General features: G+C 43.8%; 1 protein-coding gene and 2 pseudogenes across 1 annotated transcript; all 3 read right to left on the bottom strand.

Annotated features, from left to right (window-relative positions):
- Nucleotides 1–2,535: 2,535 nt before the first annotated feature.
- Nucleotides 2,536–8,093, bottom strand: LOC123488216 (annotated as a pseudogene).
- Nucleotides 8,094–9,041: 948 nt separating this feature from the next.
- Nucleotides 9,042–10,750, bottom strand: LOC123488217 (annotated as a pseudogene).
- Nucleotides 10,751–20,030: 9,280 nt separating this feature from the next.
- On the bottom strand, nucleotides 20,031–25,070 carry LOC121543043 (collagen triple helix repeat-containing protein 1). The gene is given in 6 exon segments (XM_045219105.1): nucleotides 20,031–20,150; nucleotides 20,152–20,229; nucleotides 20,231–20,290; nucleotides 20,595–20,813; nucleotides 24,004–24,087; nucleotides 24,852–25,070. Coding segments are annotated over 6 exon segments (672 nt in total). The 5' UTR covers nucleotides 24,963–25,070.
- Nucleotides 25,071–25,216: the final 146 nt, after the last annotated feature.

Raw genomic sequence — 25,216 nt, 5'->3', positions numbered from 1 at the left:
GGTTAGCATTGACCAGGAGGTTTAACTTGTTAAATTTCCACATTCATCAAAACAACAGTGCAGAAGCTCAATGCATAAATAAGAGAATTCATCACACAATATGTCACACAATGAGTAAAAGGTTTAAAATAAACCTTCCTTAGAGTTTGTGCTTACACTAAAATGTTTTGGTTGTGACACATGGAATACTTTTTGAACACACTGAGTATAAGCACTAATGAATGAACATCAAAGGCATTGTACAACATCCAATCAAACAGGATTTAAAAAGTACAACAGTTACAAACTCACAAACACTACAAGACAAAGTGAGATGCCAAAATGTACAGTTCTGTTTTCCAGATACATTTAAATACAGTGGGGAGAACAAGTATTTGATACACTGCCGATTTTGCAGGTTTTCCTACTTACAAAGCATGTAGAGGTCTGTCATTTTTATCATAGGTACACTTCAACTGTGAGAGACGGAATCTAAAAAAATCCAGAAAATCACGATTGTATGATTTTAAGTAATTAATTTGCATTTTATTGCATGACATAAGTATTTGATCACCTACCAACCAGTAAGAATTCCGGCTCTACAGACCTGTTAGTTTTTCTTTAAGAAGCCCTCCTGTTCTCCACTCATTACCTGTATTAACTGCACCTGTTTGAACTCATTACCTGTATAAAAGACACCTGTCCACAAACTCAATCAAACAGACTCCAACCTCTCCACAATGGCCAAGACCAGAGAGCTGTGTAAGGACATCAGGGATAAAATTGTAGACCTGCACAAGGCTGGGATGGGCTACAGGACAATAAGCAAGCAGCTTGGTGAGAAGTTCAAGATGACGGTCAATCACCCTCGGTCTGGGGCTCCATGCAAGATCTCACCTCGTGGGGCATCAATGATCATGAGGAAGGTGAGGGATCAGCCCAGAACTACACGGCAGGACCTGGTCAATGACCTGAAGAGAGCTGGGAACAGTCTCAAAGAAAACCATTAGTAACACACTACGCCGTCATGGATTAAAATCCTGCAGCGCACGCAAGGTCCCCCTGCTCAAGCCAGCGCATGTCCAGGCCCGTCTGAAGTTTGCCAATGACCATCTGGATGATCCAGAGGAGGAATGGGAGAAGGTCATGTGGTCTGATGAGACAAAAATAGAGCTTTTTGGTCTAAACTCCACTCGCCGTGTTTGGAGGAAGAAGAAGGATGAGTACAACCCCAAGAACACCATCCCAACCATGAAGCATGGAGGTGGAAACATCATTCTTTGGGGATGCTTTTCTGCAAAGGGGACAGGACGACTGCACCGTATTAAGGGGAGGATGGATGGGGCCATGTATCGCGAGATCTTGGCCAACAACCTCCTTCCCTCAGTAAGAGCATTGAAGATGGGTCGTGGCTGGGTCTTCTAGCATGATAACGACCCGAAACACACAGCCAGGGCAACTAAGGAGTGGCTCCGTAAGAAGCATCTCAAGGTCCTGGAGTGGCCTAGCCAGTCTCCAGACCTGAACCCAATAGAAAATCTTTGGAGGGAGCTGAAAGTCCGTATTGCCCAGCGACAGCCCCGAAACCTGAAGGATCTGGAGAAGGTCTGTATGGAGCTGTATGGAGGTGTGGGCCAAAATCCCTGCTGCAGTGTGTGCAAACCTGGTCAAGACCTACAGGAAACGTATGATCTCTGTAATTGCAAACAAAGGTTTCTGTACCAAATATTAAGTTCTGCTTTTCTGATGTATCAAATACTTATGTCATATAATAAAATGCAAATTCATTACTTACAAATCATACAATGTGATTTTCTGGATTTTTGTTTTAGATTCCGTCTCTCACAGTTAAAGTGTACCTATGACAAAAATTACAGACCTCCAGAGGTGGGACAAAGTCATTGTTATGCAAGTCACAAGTAAGTCTCAAGTCTTTGCCCTCGAGTCCCGAGTCAAGTCGAGTCAAAGATGAGGCAAGTCCCAAGTCGAGTCAAAAGTCAAAGCCATCAAGTCTCAAGTCGAGTCCAAAGTCCTACATTTTAGTTTGAGTCATTTCAAGTCCTCTTAGCAAGCCTTTGCAAGTCATTACAAGTCCTCGTAGCAAGTCTTCTCGAGTCATAAGGCGCAAGTCCAAGTCAAGTCACGAGTCATTGATGTTAAAGTCCAAGTCGAGTTGCAAGTCTTTGTACATTTTGTCGAGTCGAGTCTGAAGTCATCAAATTCATGACTCGAGTCTGACTCGAGTCCAAGTCACATGACTCGAGTCCACACCTCTGCAGACCTCTACATGCTTTGTAAATAGGAAAACCTGCAAAATCGGCAGTGTATCAAATACTTGTTCTCCCCACTGTAGATATTTTGATAATGTTTTTCAAGCTATTGTTTAAGTTATTCTACTATAACTAACCAGGTTCTGTATCAGGTTACAGATAGGTGGGTGGTCAGCACTGTTGTTGTAGGTTAATGTCACATCTCGTTACACCTCCTCTATGGCTGTTGAGTGGGTGTGGCGTTTCTTAACAGGGAGAGTCTGGCTCAGACTCTATAAAGACGTCGTCTTCCATCGTTTCTTCAATGGGCTTCATCATTTTGGATGTCTTGGAGGCAGGGAGATTTTTCTGGAAAGAAGGACACATCGGGAGTTAGCGTGGGAATAGAGGTGTGTGTGTGTGTGTTTTCAATGTAACTGTGTGTGTTTCCAAGGTAACCATCTTCATATGGTCACAGACAAACACACTATAAAGGTGACACAAACGAGGTTGTCATAGGTCACAAATTCCACAAGCCTTCATTCTGACTCATATGGCAATCCAAACAAAACAGAATCACAACCACACATTTGACAGAATACACACATAGGCTCACACATAGGCCCTAATTTCACATACTGTATGTTTGTGTTGGAGACAGAGGGAAGACAGTGTGAAGTTAAATCAGCATGGTAAGAAAAAAAAAAGCATTCTGAATACTTTTCCTGACATATCAGTCAACTTTGCAATTCAACCCCTACATTTGATATGGAAATTGCAACATGATAATGTAAAAGCTATTGGGATTAAAGAGTATCTTGTACGTCTAAATACATTTTCCAATAGGAGCTGTACAGCTGCACTACTACTATAGGATGGATGATATGAATGAATGCTGTCTTACTCTTAAACAGTGAACTTTTAAGATGTTAAAACAACAAACCAGGTTACCGGGGATCACTCGTTTTAGAACAGGCAACATAGTGCAGAGCTGTAGGGTTAAATATTGAGGGTTGGGTTTGGGGGAATTAACTAGCCTGAGTCCCAGATCTGTTTGAACTGTCCAGCACAAACAGATCTTGGACTCAGGCATTAGGAAGGTGAATTTCAGGGTGGGAGGGGGAGAAAATAGATAGTCTTACACCCCCTTCAGGGCAAGGTGTGATCTGAGAGAGTGGGTTGATTCACAGCTAGAGGTGGAGGTGGAGGAGGAGGGGGGGACAGGAGAAACAATGTTAAAGAACAACTCTAACTAGAACACAACCCCTAGAAAACAATGTTGTCAGATAGGAGCTAAACCCCTAATAAACCAGGATTTAGTGTCTGTTAACATCACACACCAGAGAGGATATGAGGGGTAAATGACGAAGATGGACTCAACTGAAAATACCCAGAATGCCACATGATTTCAGTAAATTTAGTGACTGTATAACAGCTACTATTGACCTGGCAAAGATCCACTGTGGATCGAAACTTTGTCACTATTAAAAGGTAGCATTAGGAGAATGATTGCGTCAGTCTTTTCCAGACTCAATAGCTAATCAGGTTGTTTAACACTGACAGATGGGCCAATAGTATCACAGCTTGATGGGAGGTGGTGAGACTTACGATGTGAGGAGCCACTGGAGCCTCCACGGTGGATCTGGTTCAGGATGTCGTCGGTGTCACTGGTGCTGCCCATGCTGTTCCTCATCTGCATCATAGAGAGCTGGGAGCAGAGGCTGGGCTGACGCTCCATCTTCTTTGCTGCCTGTTCATGTAAACATCGTTATTGTTATTGTCATCATTGTTATCATCGGTGTCACCACCACCATCATCATCGTCATCAAGATCATCATTTCTTTCATAATCACCGTTATTTGAATCTAAGGAGACAATTTGTAACTTAGGAAGGATAATGACCAAATCACAATTAGTGTACAAAACATTAGGAACACCTGTTCTTTCCATTACAGACTGACCAGGTGAATCCTATGATCCCTTATTGATGTCACCTGTTAAATCCACTTAAATTTTACATTTTAGTCATTTAGCAGACGCTCTTATTCAGAGCAAATTACAGGAGCAATTAGGGGTTAAGTGCCTTGCTCAAGGCAACATCGACAGACTTTTCACCTAGTCGGCTCGGGGATTAGAACCAGCGACCTTTTAGCTACTGGCACAACGCTCTTAACCACTAAGCTACCTGCCGCCCCAATCAATCAGTGTAGATGAAGGAGATACAGGTTAAAGAAGGATGTTTAAGACCTGAGACAGTTGAGACATGGATTGTGTTTGTGTGCCAGTCAGAGGGTGAATGGACAAGACAAAAGATTGAAGTGCCTTTGAACAGGGTATGGTGCCAGGTGCACCGGTTTGAGTGTGTTAAGAACTGCAACGCTGCTGGGTTTTTCACACTCAACAGTTTCCCGTGTGTATCAAGAATGGTCCACCACCCAAAGGACATCCAGCCAACTTGACACAACTGTGTGAAGCATTGGAGTCAACATAGGCCATCATCCCTGTGGAACGCTTTCGACACCTTGTAAAGTCCATGCCCCAATGAATTGAGGCTGTTATGAGGGAAAAAGGGGGTGCAACTCAACATTAGGAAGGTGTTTCTAGACAATAGAAACTACAGTGTCTCAGTTTCTGAACAGTGACTAAACCCACCTTGTCACTGAGAGTGGGGTCATTGAGCGAGTACAGCTTGTTGGTGATGTCTTTGCCAATGAGGTACCTGAACACCTCGTTAAGGAAGGAGTCAGACTCCAGGAAGTAGGTGAGTCTCTCTCTGGACCAACACAGGAACTTACAGTTCTCCTCCGCCATGATGGTCACCTGTAAATTAATCAACAAGTCACAGGCTGTCATGGTAACAAACCTGCCCTATCATTACCTAATCATGCCAACGTCACTTGTGTTGTTTGGTCTACCCAGTATGGATACTACTATGAACTGGAATATGGGTAAGTGGTAAATTGGGTTATATATCAAAAATAAATAAATAAATGGTACATTCAATAATCTGAGCTTCTTGTTACCTGGAATTTTTTCTCCTCTGTGCATCTGGGTTGATCTGAACTCAGGGGAGTCGATGAAGGCGTTCGTGTAGATGTTATGGAGGAAATGACCTCGATATGACACCTTCATTCTGTCGCACACAAACTTATAGTCAACACAGATGACCATGGATGGATCAAATGCACACAGATGCACACAGATACTGCTAAACCTTATTGATCAAACATCATTCAGGGAAAACCAGGGGTGGGAATGACATCGTAAATAGGTGACAGGGAGATGTCTCAGAAGTGATACCTACTTTCCTTTAAGGAGGATACTGAGGCGCTCATCCACGGAGGTCTTGTCCTCGGCTCGTACACCTGTCCCTTCTTCAGGCTCTGGATGGTGCAGAATTGACCCGTCAGTCTCTGGAACAGGGCCTCGCGCACGTGGAGGGGCTCAAACATCCGCTTGTACACTGACTTCAGCTCCCTGTCAATCTTAATCTGACAGAAGACAGTACGGTTACAGCTCATTGTCTCCATACACTGATAAAGTGGCATATAAAGTGTTATGATGGATGATTGACGTGACTTGAGCTAGGCTCCTGATTCAGGGTGGATCGCCACAGGGCGTGTTATCAAGAACCAGGCATTAAGTATATTTTAGGGTCTTTAATCAAATGTCACCACAGCAGCCAACATAAAGTGAGGGCCACCTAATTCTACTCATCCTTGATATTGAATTGATAGCACACAATTCATGTATGTCATTCCGATGGGAGTGAAGAGGACTGCAGTATACATAACTTCCTTTCTCGTTATGAGGACAGGTGGTCCCATTCTGTCAGTTATGTGAAGGCCCTCTACACACTGAAAGTCCCCTGGTGGCAGCAGTGCATTTGAAAGACCTGCATCTCATTTAGGTAGAGAGAGACAGAGTGGCCCCAACACCAGGGGCATGTGACTGTCTGTCTCCCCCACTGAGAGACACAATGGAAAAACGAATCTCCAAAAGTCCTCATCAAAATAACTGTTCCAGGTAACTTGTACCTACTCTAAGCTGTATGTGTGTACTGTATATAAATGGACCACAATCAGCATCTAACTGGAATGTGTTGAGTTGGGGCAGAACTCACAGGTCTGCGTTTGTAGATCAGGTAGAAGAAGTGCATGAAGTTGACCAGCAGGAAGACCACGTTCCACACCATGACATCCAGGTTACACCGGTACAGCGTAGCCCAGGTGATGAACAGACAGCTTCCTGTCAGGGACAGGAACAGGAAGTGGCTAAAGCGCACTCTTGAGTTGTTATTGGTTGAGTTATATCCTCATATTGCCCTATAGCCGTAAATTCTTCAACTAGCTTGAAGAAAACTCCAGTAGGCAGCTGTGCTTCCACCAACATGGTGGTCATGATATGATATCATTCCACTCTACTCAGGGCCTTTCCCACTGTGCTACCACCAACATAGTGGTCATGATATGGTTTATAGACTCCATACTTTTCAATTTGATTACCAGCTGTACTACCGCAGCAACCTTTCCCCCTTCTCCACGAAGTGTGCACTCGTTCACTCACTATAGTGCTTCTATCATATTTCTAACAGCAATTAAATGCATATCAATCGCCTTGAGGGGGAGTGAACGAGTGAATACTTTGAGAGTGAGGAAGAGGATACTGTGAAAGTAGAGCTGGTAATGAAACTGAAAAGTGTGTAATGAATCGTATCATGACCACCAGAAATGAACTGTAATCTGGGCCAGCAGAGGGCAGTATGGACCCACCTGTCATCAGCATGAAGCGCAGCAGGATCATGTGCAGGGTCAGGGTGGTGGGGATGACCAGGCCCAGGAGGAGAGACAGGTTCCCAGGTGGAAGAGCAGGTGGTGGGCCTCCTCCCACTCCTCACAGGAGGTCACGTTGGGCTCCATGGTGGTCATCACCAGACCTCCACCTCCAGCCTCGGGTTCAGACCCAGGGACTGCCGACCGCAGTGGGGCCAGGGTGATGTAGAACAGGCTACTGGTCATCTCTGGAGAAGCAGACATCCTGATCCTGCCCAGAGGTCACCTAGAGAGAGGTGAGGAGGGTATTGTGGTTGTTTATGTACTGCTTATGAATGGGGTATGTACAGATTATGAATGTATTATTATGTTGGTACCTTTCGGTTAAGTATTACAGAATTGGTGGTAGAAACAGGGGGATTTTTGCAGTTTAAAGTTCAATTCACGTTGCTGCTGTTCTCATAGTGTACATCAGTTTGTCACTATCACAATCTCAATATCCTCAGGTTTCAATAGATTTTCATAACAGATTACTGTATTTCCAAATGTTTTCTTTTTGTAGTAATGCATTAGAATAACTTTTGAGATGCTTGTAGGCCTACTGACACTGTCAACATAATATTTGATTCATCAAAAAATGTGCAACTGATTTAATACTGTAAGTAGCCTGGGGAATTCATCACACCGATCATAGAGCACAGGAGAAGTAACATTGAAGGGTTTCACTTTAATGTTGCAGCAACACAAACACATGTGTGGGGAAAATACCAAACTCTCCACTGGGTTTAGAGCAGATCAGCCGACCAGCGCTCAACAATATTTGATTGCCAGTCCCTCAGATACAGATTAAGAAATGGAAATGGAAAAAGTGCGAAATGAGTCGGCTACACTACGCTGCTTGCAGAAAATTAGCGGGACCTACCGGTAGACGTCTTAAGAAATAGCCTAATATGTTTGAGCGTTAACATTCCTTTCACCACTCAGTCAGAGTAAAATAACAGAGAATGGGAGATGTAACTTACCAATCTGACAACAATCGATCAAACGCGTCGCTGGACAGAATAAGGAGAAGAAACAATGGACAAGTATTGAGACTATACAATGTAGGTCCTCTACGAGCTGGGGGGTGCACAATGTGAGTCGCGCATTCCAGCGAGCTGACAGGCATTGACTAAAATGGGCAAGAGGCGAGGGGACAGCAGTCAACACTACCCCTGCCGCTGCGCACCTGCAAAGTCCGGGCACGCCAACAGGGGGTGGTAAAACTTCCCTTTTTGAAAACTGAAAATATAGCCTTGCAGCCAGCAACTCCTCGAAAATAATATTTGAAGCCAGTCGAGTGAATCGTGTTATGTGTTTCGAGATTTTGGTTAACCTAATTGAACAGTGCTCCTTCACCCTCCAGAGGTGACATGAGCTGCGTGATGAGGTTGACAAGAGCGGATATGAATGAGATCAGTGACAAGGTCAGCGCCAGGATCAGAGCGAGAAGGTGATTGACACTCACCTGTAGGCTGCTCTACAGAAATGCACGCTCCCCGAAGAAAAATGTTGTAGGCCAAATGAAAGTTATTCGACATACAAAACGTATAGGGCTACATTGCATTGTTAATTCTTTTTATTAAACACAAATATTGACAAAAAACCTCTGTCAGACAATTGAATATACAGTCTCAATTTAAGACAGGCAGGTAGTAAAGTGCACTATAAAACATAAACAGGAATCAGGGGTAACATTTCACTGGTATTTTGATGCAGAGAAAATCTCCTCTCTCACTCTCTCTCTCACACACACACCTCTCTCCTCTCTCACTCTCTCTCTCTCTTTCTCTCAATCTCACATCTCTCTCACACACACGCCTATTGCATGATATCTGGCAAACCAAGTGGAGGGTTACTTCATGTGCTACAATGTAGTCTTTGTTGATGCGTAAATTACATAGCTTATGCCCTATCCATAGCCACTAAGCACTTGAGGATAACAAAGAGACAAAAACAACATACATGAATGAAAAACAAACATTCAAAAGTTCCGTTCCAGTCACGAGTCAGTCTCTTCTGGTGCTGTTATAGTTATAGGGACACGGGCACGGTGGCCATGGTCATATTGCGCCGGGACTCGTAGGAACGCATGGTCTAATTCAGGCAACGGATGCACGTGACAGTAGGTGGGTAACCTGAGATCATATCGGAACCCGCGGCTGTCGAACGCCTTGTCGTTGAGAGTACAGCTTGTCCGCGATGTCATTCCGCACCACGAGCGCAAAGACTTGGCGATGTAGCGAGTGCTTGGCGAAAGAGTAGGTACAGTTTCTTACGTCTCCATGAAACGTACCTACAGCCATTATCTGCACGCAGGGTCACCTGGGGAAAGAAAACACTAATGCTTATACACTGAGTATACCAAACATTAAGAACACCTTCTTAATATTGAGTTGCACCCCCACAGGGATGTTGGCCAATGTTGATTCCAATGCTTCCCACAGTTGTGTCAAGTTGGCTGGATGTTCTTTGGGTGGTGGACCATTTTTGATACACACGGGGAAACTGTTGCATGAAAAACCCAGCAGCTTGCAGTTCTTGACACAACCCGGTGCGCCTGGCACCTACTACCAACGTTCAAAGGCACTCAATATTTTGTCTTGCCCATTCACCCTCTGAATGGCACACTACACAGTCCATGTCTCAATTGTCTCAAGGCTTAAAAATCCTTCTTTAACCGGTCTCCTCCCTTCACATACACTGATTGAAGTTTAACAAGTGACATCAATAAGGGATCATACAGTAGCTTTCACCTGGATTCACCTGGTCAGTCTATGTCATGGAAAGAGCAAAGACTTCTTAATGTTTTGTATACTCAGTGTATAGCCAGACACATTAGCCAAAATTGGCTTTATTCGATCAGTTTACTATTTACCTGGAAAACTCCCTCCTCTGACGGCCGGAGAGTCCCATTCAGGTGAATCGAGAAACTGGAAGGATAGATGTCATGTAAAACTCTCCATTTACTGTCACACGAATTCTGAGAAAAAGTGTGACATTAGGCTATCTTATATGACATAACATCAAATACAGTTGGATCAAATGTACAAGTGAAGTTGAAATGCACCGGCCGGACAGAAGAACGGACAGCTTATCAATAGCAGTCTTGCCCTCCATGGCATAACAGTGGTCTTTCTTATGGTGTGGATGTCCCCTTCACAACAGGCGACTATCTTGCCGAAGTGGGTGAGCCGACACCCCCAGCTTTTTGAACAGGTAGCTGTACAGATCTTGAAACTCCTTTCGAAAGTAACGTTCCTCAGCCGGTAGGCGACATACACAACTTGAACCGCACATACCCCAAAAAGAGCGAAATTCCACAAAAAGGTATCGGTGGTGCACGCGTCAGACCATGACCAAATGGTTGTGCAGAAGAAACCGAGCGTCAGAAAGGTAAACAAGTAGAGGAGCCCATAGAACCCGCTCCCACTCCCATGAACCCCAAAACAAGGAAGATACTGGCGAGGGGTGGAAGATGGCACCCTCGGATCCCCCCTTCCATTCTTCGCATAACGGGTGCACGACAGCCGCCGTCAAGTTTTCAGGAGGTGGGAAAAATTCTGGCGCCTCCATTGTCACGCGTGGGGAGCACGTCACTTTTCCGAAAACTGAGAGGTGGTAAGAGAAAACGAATAAGTGAAACGTCACCGAGACTTCTACCCTAAAATGTAATCGCCCTAAGTTTTGATTATATCACCTCTTAAAATATGACCCGGGTTCGACTGGGTCCGCAGTAGCCCTACTGCTCCCCTTGGTCCTGACGTCCTACTGTTTAAAGCTCAGTCGTGCTCAACCGAACCATCTCTTATAATTGCACATGACGTCTAGGATAAACTCACTAAACATATACTGTGACTATGGTGTTATGAATTTTCCTGATCAAGAGAAGATTGTGATGATGAATGATAAGCTTCCAAGGTCTCCTGACAGAAGGTGGTCTCCAACAACTCACTAGGGCTGTAACACTTCCACTACTTGTTTCTTGTTTTCCTATAGGTGTCAAGGTGAGTAGGGTGGACCCTGAGGATGAAACAGCTCAAAATCCAATGAGAGGTTGTGTGTGTGTATGTGTGTGTGTGTGTGTGTGTGCATTCATGTGTGTCTTTTCCACTCCTTCATCTCTCTGTTTTCAGACCAGGACATCATAAATCACAGTGGTAGACTAGTAGTAAGGAGGCAGGGAGGGAGGGAGCAGTGATCTATCTGGGCAAGGAAATAACCCACTGCAGTTTCCCCTGGTGAGCTGCTGCCTACCTGACCAGACAGTCAAGGTGACATTGAGAATCTCAGAGCTGCAGAGGACTGAAAACTCAGTGAAATATTTAGGACATTTTGCAATCACATGCAGAGATCCCCTGGGTCCAAATCATTCAATGTGTCAGACAGAGCTAGATACATCCTCTGTGTTTGTGTGAGTGCTCTCTGTGTTTGTATGAGTGTTTTCTCTCTCTCTCTCTCTCTCTCTCTCTCTCTCTCTCTCTCTCTCTCTCTCTCTCTCTCTCTCTCTCTCTCTCTCTCTCTCTCTCTCTCTCTCTCTCTCTCTCTCTCTCTCTCTCTCTCTCTCTCTCTCTCTCTCTCTCTCTCTCTCACTCACTCCTCCTCCTCACTCCATCACTCCTCACTCACTCACTCACTCACTCACTCCTCACTCACTCCTCACTCACTCACTCACTCACTCACTCACTCACTCCTCACTCTCTCTCTCCACTCCTCACTCACTCAGTCCCCCTCTCTCTCTCAGAGGAATTCTTGCCCTCTTTTCAAACTGAAGGTTACCACAGTGGTCTATGGGAGATGGGAAACAGTAAGAGACAGTTTGAAGGTATGTAGTGGTGGAATCGGACCCTGGCTTCAGCTGTTGTGAGTGACTAACTTCGATGCTAGGAGTGGTGATCCCCCTTCCTGCACTCCAGTCTAAGGTTAACATTGTGGTTGCACCATGGGCTGCCCAGAACGCTAAACATACACTCTCACCAACACACTACCCTGGTTATCAAATTCAATCTCAGTATAAAAGAGAGGTGCCACTCATTTTAGGCTTTGGTACTCAATTACATTTTACAGTACCAATGTTCATACTTTAGAGCAAATATTCTAGCAGTGTTTATCCCCCGGGGCACACTCCAGTCTGATATTAATATAACCGGTACTTAAGCAGTACAACATTAGAAGTGCTGGTGTGCACCGGACCAATTCAAGCACTGTGTGTACGTGAGTGTGAGACTATTTAAACACAGGGAGAATGTGATGTAGATTGTGCCAGCTACCAGCACCCTGCCAGCTATACAAAGACAATCAGAAACCCAACCCATCTATAAATAGGACTACACCCTCCACACCCTAGTGTGTGTGTGTGTGTGTGTGTGTTCAGGTTTTGACAAATGGTGGACCTTCTCCCTCATTAATTTAGAGAGGGAGGGTCTTAATTGGGCCATGGCATTAGACAACCTTGGCAGAGAGAGCGAGAGAAGTATCTATCCCTTAGGTCTTCATCTGTCCAAGAGAGAGAGAAAGAGAGAAAGAGAGAGAGAGAGAGACAGGCAGTCAGAGACAGATAGAGAGAGAAGAGAGAGAGAGAGAGAGAGAGAGACAGGCAGTCAGAGACAGAGACAGAGACAGAGAGAAGGGGAGGGAAGTGAGAGGGAGCAGGTGGGTGGGTATGAAAAATCCCAATTAATATGAGCATGTAGGGATATCTGGATGTCTGGTACTAGCTTTGGTTAGGAGAAAGTATGTCAGACAAATACACACACAGACACACGCAGACACAGAGACAAACGCACACACACACACAACACTGGTGAACTCAAACCGAGGCGTAATGAATCTCTTTCAGAGAATTCTCAGCACTGTCATTACTGTTATTTTTAGAGTCTCCCCAGATAGAGGCCCTGGACCTTGGATTGACTGATGAAACCACACACACACACACTCTACACCGACTCTAATGACTCTACTCATGCAAAGATACACTGATGTACTTTGTCACACACACACACACACACACACACACACACACACACACACACACACACACACACACACACACACACACACACACACACATGATAGATCAGATAAAGTCCGACAAGGGACAGGCTTGTGATAGTGTCCCATTACTCTCCATTAGATGCAGCCATTACAGTTTTTCTCAATTACTAAAACACAATTTCTGAAACCTTGCTCCATTTTCTGAAAACATTCAACACAAAACCTCCTCTTCAAGCACTATTTACAAAACCTCTGACTCCTCTCGCAAAATGAAACATTCGCCTCAAAACAGTTTTACCTGTGTTCAAAATCAAACACTACTCTCCAAATCATAAACAAAGTGATCAAAATGATATACACTCTCAAGCAGTCAGTAAACAATACACCGAAAAATAGAAAACACATTATTCAAAACATACAGTTCTCAGGGAGAATTTTCTTTTGATGAACGAAAACATGTTCTATCATAGTAGCTCAAAATTGATCAGAAATTACTACTCTGCTTTGCTCTTTGCAATTTTGTTTTTTGTTCTTCCTCCTCCTTGTACCCCTATTTTTACAGTACTGTACCCTGCATCTCACAAACTTGTCCTTTGTCTCTGTGATACTGTAATTCTTGTCCTTTGTTGATGAACCTGCAACCAGTCAAAATCTATTGAGCAGTCAGTACTGTTAACAAATGGAAAGCCCAATGTTCAGGGCCATACAATTTGTCCATTGTACAGTATACAGCCTACAATGCACTGTACTACAGTATACAATACTAAAAGGGACAAAAATCAAAGGAGTAAACATGTGATCAATGCGCTTCTTCTTGGGCTGGGTCAGGCCAGAGCACTTTGTCGACATCACAAGCAATATTGTCCCTCCTGAGGCAATGGGGAAAGAATATAGTGTGCCGTATCCAGCACTGAGCATGATTCCTCACCTATATCACCACAGGCTAAATCCATGGCTTGCAGCAGAGTTACTCTAGTGTAGGGTTGTCTATCATATACTTTCCATCTCCTCAATCGGATTCAGGAAAAGCGAGTATGGAGGGAGGTACAAGTTCATAAACTGCCCATTGATGTTAAACCATTCCCTTACCTGAGCAGCTCGGTGGAAACGGACATTGTCCCACACTATCACATAGGTGGGAATGGGATTCTCATTTAGCTCTTGACCCTGCTGCTCTTGAACCTGCTGCTCAAATAAAATATCTCTTAGATTGGCAATACATCTTAGAAGGTGTTGGGTGTTATATGGCCCGAAGTGTAACATGGTGATGTAGAACACCATGGTTGCTGATAGCAGCACAGATTGTGACATTGCCACCTCGTTGACCAGGGACTTCAACAATGGCCCTCTGTCCAATCATGTGTCGGCCTCTCCTTCTCCTCTTTGTTAGATTGAAGCCTGCTTCATCGACAAAGATGAACTCATGGGGTCTGTCCAAGGATTCCAAGTCAAATATTGTCTGTGTAGAAATACAATATACTGTATGTAGGATTTTGTAAGTCGTACAGAGACAGTGCTATACTGTAGAGTACAATTAGGCCTACTGTATGCACTTCTGATTCACATACATTGTATGTACTGAAGAGTAATGTCATTCACATAGTATGTGTTAGTACTGTAGACAATCTGGATTACAGTAAATGTTTCTGAATGTACACTTACTTGCACATACTGAGCTCGCAGTTCTTTCACCCTTGGTGAGTTGCGCTCTAAAGGTACTCTGTATACTTGTTTCATTCGCATCCTGTTACGATGGAGGACACGGTCAATTGTGGAAATGCTCACACTGTTGATTCCCTTGAAGTCGTATTGCATTATCTTGAAGGACCATGCCAACTATAACGGCCTCTGCTCCCGAGTGAATATAGCTGTCCTTCCACCTGTATGTGACAGCCTTGCAATTCTACAAAAAGTAGTTGTGCAGTTACAAAACATATTCATGCAGTACAATACATACAGTGATTAACTTTACACATGTCTATTGAAACAGCTGCATATAGTGTAGTACAGTAAATTTGCAATTACAAAAATACAGTAGTATACTGTACCTGTTCTCTTCTCTGAATGTCCTTACTATGGTGGACACAGAAAATCGGCTCAAATTGGGTTGCACATTACAGTTTTTTTTGATTGCTTAAACACGATTTTCAAAACAGGGCCCGTGTTTTCAAAACACTACACACAATTAGCACAACCACACACCCAATTAGCAAAACACTACAGATCCTTTGCAAAATTAAACACTCTTGTAAAAAACTATACACTTCTTTTTAAAAACCACACTTTGTTACCATATGAAACACACACGTTTCACATTACTATACTCTGTTTGCACGAGTTACACTCTGCTGTGATAAACCTAAAACACTTTTAGCACTTCTACTTCCCTATGATTAGAGTAGGCTACTCTCAACAAAGTACAAATATAATGTAAATTCACCAAACACTACACAAGACCAATGTTGCAGACTGAAGAAACTCATTTATTTCTCAACACGCCCAAAATGTTGACATGGAGATTCATAATACTGTAACCAAACGTCACTTTACGTATTGTAAGTTCAAAAAAATATTTAAAAATAACTAGACATTGTCTCTTCGCCCTAGCTGGATCTGGCACAGAGAATTTCATCAACATCGCGAGGCAATGTTGTCATTATGCAAGACACCTTGGAAAGAAACGTCTTGAATGACGAATCCATCCTTTTGCATTGCTGCTACCTCCATCTGGTCACAGGCCTCCTCCATGGCTTGGATGAGGTCCTCAGCCTGGAGACGGAGATCATAACCTTCCACCGCCATGCCGAGAAAAACTCTTCTATAGGGTTGAGGAATGGAGAGTATGGTGGAAGATATAGGACAGTGAAATGTGGATGTTGGAAACCAGTTCTGAACCAGAGCAGAGCGTTGGAAAGACACATTGTCCCAGACAACAATGTATTGCATATGATCGATTTGATTTGCTGCTGTTATGTTGTACAATTGGTCCAAGAATGTAAGTATGAGTGCTGTGTTGTAAGGGCCCATATGGGCATGGCTGGTGGAGGACCCCATTCTGTGTAATGGCTGCACAGTGTTATATACCCCACGTTGCCCCGGGACATTGACTATCGCCCTGTGGCCAATGATGTTTCTTCCCCTCCTTCGTGTTCCGTCAGGTTGAACCCAGCCTCATCCGTAAATGAACTCATTTTGGATCTCCTCTCCATCCATTCGTAAAACTCTCTCTGAAAAACAGTGTCAGGCAAAATTGTGTGTAGTTCAGTGTAGATCTAGTACTATATTACAGTACAGTAAAAGATTATGAGACATTATGCCCAAGATCACACTGCAAAGTGAATACATACCTCTGCATAATCATGCCGTAGTCGTTTCCACCCTTTCGAATTGCTGCTCGAAAGGCACTCGATAAATTTGTTCATTTGAATATGTTTTTTTAGGATGCGTACCAGTGTTGATGTTGAGACCGATGGATATCGTTGAAAATGGCTTGGTTATTGACAATGTTAGCTTGGAGCTTGGATATTGGATATATTGGATATTTGCTTTGATTGGACCCTTGCTTCCACGCGGAAGAGGTGAGAGGTGAGAGGGGAGGGATGTAGGTTAAGGTGAGTGGGGTGGGGGTGGGTGTGGGGTGGGAGGGCAGATCAGAGGAAGAAAGTGGTGTGGGTTTGTTTGTCTCTGAAAGCCTTATTTTGCAACGAGGCTATAACAGTATTGGTTTTACAATTATATTATGGCACATTTTCTATGAAGGAAGAGAGAATATTGTGTCTAATTTAAAATCATGAACACACACAATAGCACACGCACTCTACACACACGTACATGTGGTCCTCTCTGTAGCTCAGCTGGTAGAGCCTGGCGCTTGTAATGCCAAGGTAGTGGGTTCTGATCCCCGGACCACCCATACACATAAATGTCAATGCACGCATGGCTGTAAGTTGCTTTGGATAAAAGCGTCTGCTAAATGTCATATTATTATTTATTGCTATTGTAATATTGTTGTGGTGGTATTATACATTTTGTATTGTATAGATATGTAGTGGTGTAATAATGTTATATGATGTACTGTTTCTTTTGTTTTATGTGTGATATAAGTGCCTTAATGTGTTTGGACCCCCAGGAAGAGTAGCTGCTGCCTTGCTAATGGAGATCCCTAATAAATACAAATACTAATGAAGTCATGTAACTACAGGTACCACCAAAATATTGATAGGCTACCAGAGCAATATTTAACAGGAGGACTGAGATTGTCCTGGGAGATGGTAAACTAGAGACATTTGTTATTACCACAAAAATAGCCATTTATTAGCCTACTTTTAAATTTCCTGTTGCAGGAGAGAATCTGTTGCATCTCGTAGTGGAGAAGAGAAAACAGGCCATCCTCCTTGTCTTCATCCTTATGCATTATTGTTGTGATGCCACGAGAGGCTGTGTCCTGGGAGGGACGTTACATCCCAGGTGGCTGCAAACCCAGACAGCTATGGCTCCATCTGCCTGTGGTGGGGGAACTCCACCCCTCTATGGCCAATCTTCCCACGCAGCTGAAACAAATGAGGAGCTGATGAGCTGAAGGTTTGGGAAGGGAAGCAGACACAGTCTCCAAGCTGGGCTCTCTGGAGGACAAGAGTGCTGCCGCGTCCACTTCCATGAGGAATATAAGGATTTGGAGATACTTACCTTTGGGAACTCACCAATTGGATATATGCCCTGTGGAAATACGTGAGAGACATTTGGAAGGACTTTTTGCTGGGTTGGCCACTAGCTGCAACGTGGACTACAGTAAGGCTGGGGAAAAGTTAATCTGAGCGAAGTGAGAATTACCACTTGGATGTGGAAGAGACATCCCTGAACTGTTAACTTAAAGAGCCACAAGAGAACAGAATTTTGTTATATTTTCGTTAATTTCCCAAGACCTATAATAAAATCCTTGTTTTGTTTTGAACCTTGTCTCCTTGCACTACTTGAGCAATCCCGCTAAAGCTGTGTAGCCTCTCGTGACGTCACAGATGGTGGAGAATGCGGGCACGCTCAAGCGTTAATAGTGCATGTCAGAGGAGGATACCGAAGGTTTGATCACCCAGTTTTCCAAGTTGGCCGTAGGCTCCCGCCTGACTGAAATGGAGGACATATTGGAAAGCCCTTGTTGCTGGCCAGCAAGCCCAAGATGCAAGCAAACGTGGCTCTCTTGGAGGAGCAAAAGAAAGCCAACCTGCTGAAGGCAGAGGAATTCTCGCAGTTGCAGAGACAGAGGGTGGTCCAAAATAATCCCGCCCAATAAAGGCAAGTGACTTTATATCTAAGATGGGAGCTACCCGAGACAGTTGAGGCATGCGACGCATTTGAGGCCACGGCCACTAGGGAAGCCTGGCCCGCAACAGTGGTTTGGTCTGTTAGCCCCCTTTCTAACCGCGGGGAATCGCTGAATGCTGCTCCGGGACCTGGGCCCTGACCAGGTGCAACTATGATGCCCTGGAAGTCTGAGATCCTGTAGATATGGACTCACAAAAAAGTTTGGTATGGCCCAGCGCTTTCACAGCTGGACCTTCCAACCAGACCAACCTCCTCGGGCGCAGATCGCAGAACGTCCGAATCGCAAGGAAATGGCTGGATCCACAGAGGAATACAGCCGGGCGGTGGTGGGAGGCCGTTATGGTGGATGGTACCTCACGCGCCCTGCCTTATGAGGCAAAACGGTTCATCAGTCAACAGGCCTTGACCACGGCTGATCCTGACCGTGGGAAGCTGTGGGGAAAAGTACCAGGCCACAGCGGAGATGCTGAATCTGCTTCCCGAAAAAGACCCCCAGGAGGGGCGGCCCCACCACAAATGGGAAGAACCCGTCCAAAAGGACCCTAAGGTCTCGAACCCAGCCCCGTCAGGGACTTATCCCGGCTCCAGGGGAGCCAGAAACCAGGCGGGTCCAAGAAGAGTACACCAGGAGGGGGAACTCGACAGTGTTACCGGTGTGGGGAGATGGGACATATCTCCTGGCAGTGTGGGGAACCAGCCGATGAACCTGCCCACTGCGGAGTCCTCCAGCTCAGCACCCACAATAATCACCGTTTGCCTCGCTCTTGGGAGTTCGTGAGATGCGGCCCAGATCGACCTTCCACCTGCCCGGTAACTGTGGAATCACCATGATGTGGAGGCCTTTTACTGAATTCTGGTGGCCGGGCCACCCGGTGCGTAAGGATTTGGTGGGCCCAACGTGTCTGACCCCCGGGAAAGTCCTCCCAGTTTCCTGTGTCCATGGGGACACCTCACCCCATTACTGAACTTTCTATAATGACTCAGTACACGGGAACCATACACACGACGGCGGGGGTGGTTGATTCCTCCTGTCCCTGGCGTCCCACCTGACGAGACTGCCCAGCCTTCACCCACTCTGGAGAGAGTCTCAGGAGAGGATAACCAGTACGAAACGAAGAGGCAAGACTCATCCTGGGAAGCTCCAGCAATCCTCCGAATTACTCACTCCTGCCCGGCTCTGATAGGGATGGCAGGTGCCCAGACCGACACAGAGACGGAGCTACAGAATCTGACAAAGAACTGTCTGGTCTGGAAGGGGACTCATGAGAGGTGTCGCTTGTTAAAGCAACAGTTAACAGTAGGTATAAGGGCAACTTAAGTTAAAGTGTCACTGCGAAAAATACTAAGGTCATTGAGGTTCATTTACAAGACAACTTCCTGAGTTACATTGTACACCCACACTACCGTATGTGTGCCAAGACGAGGCCTTTTAATTGCTTTGTTTTGGTCTTTCTACACTGGTGAACTTGGCAGCTTAAGAAAGAAAAAAAAACAGCATGAAGTGGGTATGCATATGCCAAATGTCTTGCTTCACAGTAGAACTTAAACAGCAATAGTAGAGATATTATTACTAATTCAAGGCTAAAATAGATTTCGCATTTGAGATATATAAGCAAAAATATCACCACAAACAAATGGCTCTCATTAGCTACACTAGCTCAGTTCAGCTCCGTTCCGCTTACCGGATGAGCTGTGCATGTTGGTGGTATAATTTCTTACCAGATGAGGTTCTGTGTATGTTGATGGTGGAGTTGAGCTCAGGGCTGCCTTGGTCTAGGTAGATGATGAACTCGATGGGGCAGAGGTCCTGTACACTCAGCTCCGTTGAAGGTGAAGTACCAACGCTGGCAGCAGGCTGTCTTACACTTCAGCCTCAGGGGAGCCGCTGAAGAGCACACGCAGGGCACTGTCTGAACGCAGCTTGGTGAATGTACAGTCCTACAGGAGACACAAGAGGTGGAGAGGAAATCCTAACAATAGCATCCAATGATAGCATCTTCAATGTTTTATGTTTTGTATTCATGTCTCATTTCAATTCAGTGTGAATAATACAATGTTGTTACTAGTAATTACACTGTTAGTACACAGGCTTAAGAGCAAATTAAAATAACATGTTAACGAATACTTTTCTCTAAAGAACACAATCAACCTTATTATGGATGATCAATATAATAATAATGCTGATGTAACCATATTACTCAGTGCCCCAGATCCTGTCTGGTGAGCATTGCCAGACACTTACAGCTATCTTGCCCAGGTCGATCCCATAGTTGAGTGAGTTCCAGGCACACTGCTTGTAGTTGGGTTTCCAGGGCTCCTCAAACACCTCACTCACACACTCTCCTTTCTCCCCCTTGATGCCATCGCGCCCCGGGATGCCAGGGGTCCCAGGGATGCCATTGGAGCCAGGATTACCCTCCCTGCCCGGGGTGCCAGCCGGACCCTGGGGGCAGCTGTTGTACTGGAGAATGAGAGGGAGAGGGGGAGAGGAAGAGATGGAGGGAGAGAGAGAGACACTGTTATAATGGGGAACACGAGGGAGAGACAGACTGTTCTAGTAACCACACTAATAACATACCACCTAGAGTTAAGAAATACCAGGTTGTCATCTAAGCATCATATGGACTACATCAAATGTATGTGTCCAATTCATTACAATGGACATCCAGACCTGTAATGGATAATGGTGGATACAAAAGTCAGTTCAACGTCTAGTTTTCATTTACAATTGATTGAGTTGTGAATTCAACCTGAAATCAACAAAAATGTTAACCTTGTCATTGGGTTTAGGTTAAAAGTTAGGTGAAAAAATATAAACATTTCCGAAACTCCTTTACGTTGATGACTTTTTGCAAATGCAATCAGTTTTCCACATTGATGTAACATCATCACATTGATTTTTTTTTTCTTCAATTATTTGGAAACAACGTTGATTCAACCAGTTTGTGCCCAAGGGGACTTGACTCCCAATCACAAAAGTGCAAAAGATGATGTCAGATGTCTGGGCCATTTGTGGCCAAATGAAGTGAATGAGAGAGATAGAGTGAATGCATCAGGAATTCAGAGTGTAAATCTGTGCTCCAGTGTTTGTGGTCAGTCAGTCGCTTGAGACAGACAGACAGACCAGCTTGATTTAATGTCCAGTTCTGTTTTGTTTAAACGGATGCTCCCTCTTACTCACAATGACTCAAACACATACAGACAGGCTGGCTGGCCAAAGTAACCATACCACACACTGAGAGAGAAACCATGCTTCTCCAACATGACTGCTTATCACAAGACTCTCATACTTAGATATACTTGGTGAATCTGCAACTGAGTAGATGTAAATGGAGGGAAATCAGTCTGATGTACTAGGCCTATAGACCAATATTTAACATACAAACTTGTGATACTCTTAGTTAAGCACATTGTATCAGAATAAATCATGTAGCCTTGTTCTCAGATCAAGAAGATTCACTCAAAGGATAAAAAAGGACAAAGGAAAAAGTTAGCCAGTGCTCAATGGAGTCATTAGTGACCATTTGAGAATCGGCTAGAAAATGTCATGCAGCTGTGCCGTGCAAAGCCTGAGTCTTCTATAACAAAAAAGAAACCAAAGACAACTTCAGCTTATATTACAATGAACTGGTTATTTCAAGAACGTGTTCTAACTTGAGCTGATATTGTTCATATTACATCTTTTAGACAATGATCATTTCAGGAATGCCAAAATCAAATATAAAATGGGGTAGGCTACGGAATTACATGCAGTATTTAAATTCCAGCTGTCGAGACACAAATGGTATACTGAGCAACATACCAGGCCTGAGGAGCCCTGGGCCCGGTTTCCCAAAATCATCTTAAGGCTAAGTTCATCGTTAGAACCTTCGTAGGAGCGTCGTTAAATGTCCGAGCTGTTTCCCCAAAACCATCGTTATTAAAGTTGCACTTGAAAACGCTCGAAATCTAACGCCTGCCTCAGACCACTTCGTAGGAACAGCTATGCGTCGTTAGATGCTTTTTGCCCTCCCACGTCACTTTATACACAGAAGATCTCCGCTAAACATAGAATCACATCTGTCTCTGTGAGCATGATAACTTCAGAACAAAGTTAATAATAATAATAATAATAATAATATGCCATTTAGCAGACGCTTTTATCCAAAGCGACTTACAGTCATGCATGCATACTAGAAATACAAAGTTGCCAATGTCTTTGCAGTTGATACAAACAAGCTAGTATAAAAATATGTTTAAAATGAGAGATGACCGCATTCAAATATAAACAGTAAGCTATAGGCCTATTTCAATCATATTGAAATACATTTCATGTTCAATCAATTGAGTTCTATTTTGTTACTTGTAGGCAACTGTCTTTAATTTGTCTCAACATATTTTATGATATGATGTGTAGCCTAACATGTGCACAATGATGTGCCAAATCTGTGATTTAGTGCAATTTTATCATTACAATAAGCCACCTTAATATTTGCGAGCCATAGGTGGTAATATCACTCTAGGAGCTGATCCGTCGTCAGTATTGTGAAATAATTATAATGTTAAGGAAAGATTTGTATGGAGAAAACTGATCCGAGAGCAGCACTTGCTTTCTTTCGATCCCATCAGTATCAACACATGCTTTAACGATGCGCTTAGCAACCGTTCTCTCTGCATGGTGTTTTGGAAACGCATGTTACATTTCGGCCTTTGTAGGAAAAGATGCATCATTAAAACATTCGCAGGCCTACGTTCCATCGCTGTCAGAAAACCGGGCCCTGGTCTGTTTTTGCCATTAAGTGACTATGGTGGAACCACCTAGGGGTCAGCTCTGACTGGGGTAGTGATGTATCAGGGTCCCTCAGCTTACCAAACAAAGTACCAGGGTCATGCTGTTGAAATGACAGATTGTATTCTCCTATAAAATCACTTAAGCACATGCTTGGGATTTGGGATACATAATACAGTAGCCTATAAGTAACAATATGTAAATGCCTCTGAGACTATACATAGATTTGAATGTGGTTATTATCCTTTACTAATATATGCCATTTAGCAGACACTTTTATCCATACATTTTTACATATGGGTGGTCCCGGGACTCCAACTCACAATCCTGGCATTACAAGCGCAATGTTCTATCAACTGAGCCATTCAGGACTGGATCCAACATCATTATAAGACCACAGTTGAGAGAATGAATGTCTCAGACGTTTATTAGGGTTTGATTTGTTTCTGGAGAGAATTGAAAAGCCATGAAAGGAACCTCTGTTCTGCTCAGCTACACAGCTGACTTTCCTATTAACTAATCCGAAACGTACTGAACAAACTGCAGTAGCCAACTGTATAATATACAGTGTTTATACTTTACACAGACAAACATACTACTGCTGTGATAACAGAAAAAGTGACTGTTATTGCAACTATGGATCAACATTGAGAAATCCCCAACACACCATACATTAAGCTTCGACTCAACGAGGTTTTACACAGATCAAAACTGTTCACAGGCGCTGGACAAGAAGAAGACTAAATATAGAGAAAAAAAGTGATGTCCTCTCAGCAAACAGTGAGCAGACTTCAAGCCAGGGTGAGAGCATGCTGCTAAAGACATACAGAATACACAGTACAGTGGCAAGCAAAAAGCTATATGCTCTGGAAAAGATTATTACCATGTTGTTCAAATAAGAGGATCTTGAATCGGATTCAGCAGAGATTCTGGTGCAGTTTGGTTTGTCTGCATCGTTTCCAGTACACTAGACAGATAATAACAAGATGCTGTTCATCATATCACATTACTCAGTTATTGCCATGCAGTCCTATACTGCTGGTCAGATGTATACACTAGGCCTACACCAAAGCAACAAAAACTAGTTGAAACAGCGTTTCACGTCATTTCAACCCCCCAAAATCTATGTGATGAGTTGAATCAACGTGGAAAACTAATTGGATTTGCAAAAAGTTATCAACATAAGGGCATTTCGTCTTTTTTTCACCCATCTTTTAACCTAAATCAAATGACATGGTGCCATTTTTTGTTGAATTCACGTTAGTTGACAACTCAACCAAATGTCAATCAAAACTAGACGTTGAACAGACGTCTGTGCCCAGTGAACAAACAATGAACCAGCCAGACCCCTCATGACTTCTGTCTGGGTCTTTGTTATTCTTCTGCATGCTGGACCTTTGCCAACTTCTTGTTTGCATCAGTTATGCCCAATATGCTATATAATATTGAAAGAACATTTGCGAGTGGCCACTGGTCAACGTGGCACCGATCATCCATAGCCCATTCAAAATGATGGTAGTAGGTATAGAACTGAAAATCACTCAAAAGCAAACATCTTTAAAAAAAACGTTTTGATATTTTAAAGGGGGAAATAATGAAAAGAAATTGCAACAATTAAAGGCTTAAACATTGGTTAAATGTGAAATGAATCAGGATGGGATTCGCTAGTTTTCGGCGGTTTGAGGACTGTGCAGCTTTACCGAAAATAATCTATTTGAGATAGTTTTTTACCTTTTCGTATTCAACATCCTTCCTGTCAAGTCCCTTTCTCAATTTCTCTGCTCCATGGAAAGGTAGAATCACGCATGTGAGGAGCAGCAGACGAGTTAGAGGTGATACCATCTTTTATTTTCCCAAAAGATCGAGAGAGACCACAGCACTGCCCTGCTGCTCTGCTGCGCCGTATTTCAAGTGAGTGGGAATGAGGGGAAGTTTACAGCGCGCCTATGCTCTGTCTACAAATTTGTTCTCACATAGCCTATGATTTATGGGTTTTTGCCACTAAGGTTTGTTCAAATGTCTGGACCTACTCAGAAGTTATCATGGGCAGGAAATAACATTTTATTTGAAAATATAAATGATCTTAATGTGAGCCT

The sequence above is a fragment of the Coregonus clupeaformis genome, unplaced genomic scaffold, assembly GCF_020615455.1.
Source record: "Coregonus clupeaformis isolate EN_2021a unplaced genomic scaffold, ASM2061545v1 scaf2064, whole genome shotgun sequence".
NCBI classification, from domain to species: domain Eukaryota; kingdom Metazoa; phylum Chordata; class Actinopteri; order Salmoniformes; family Salmonidae; genus Coregonus; species Coregonus clupeaformis.
This window is presented reverse-complemented; position numbering and strand designations above follow the sequence as displayed.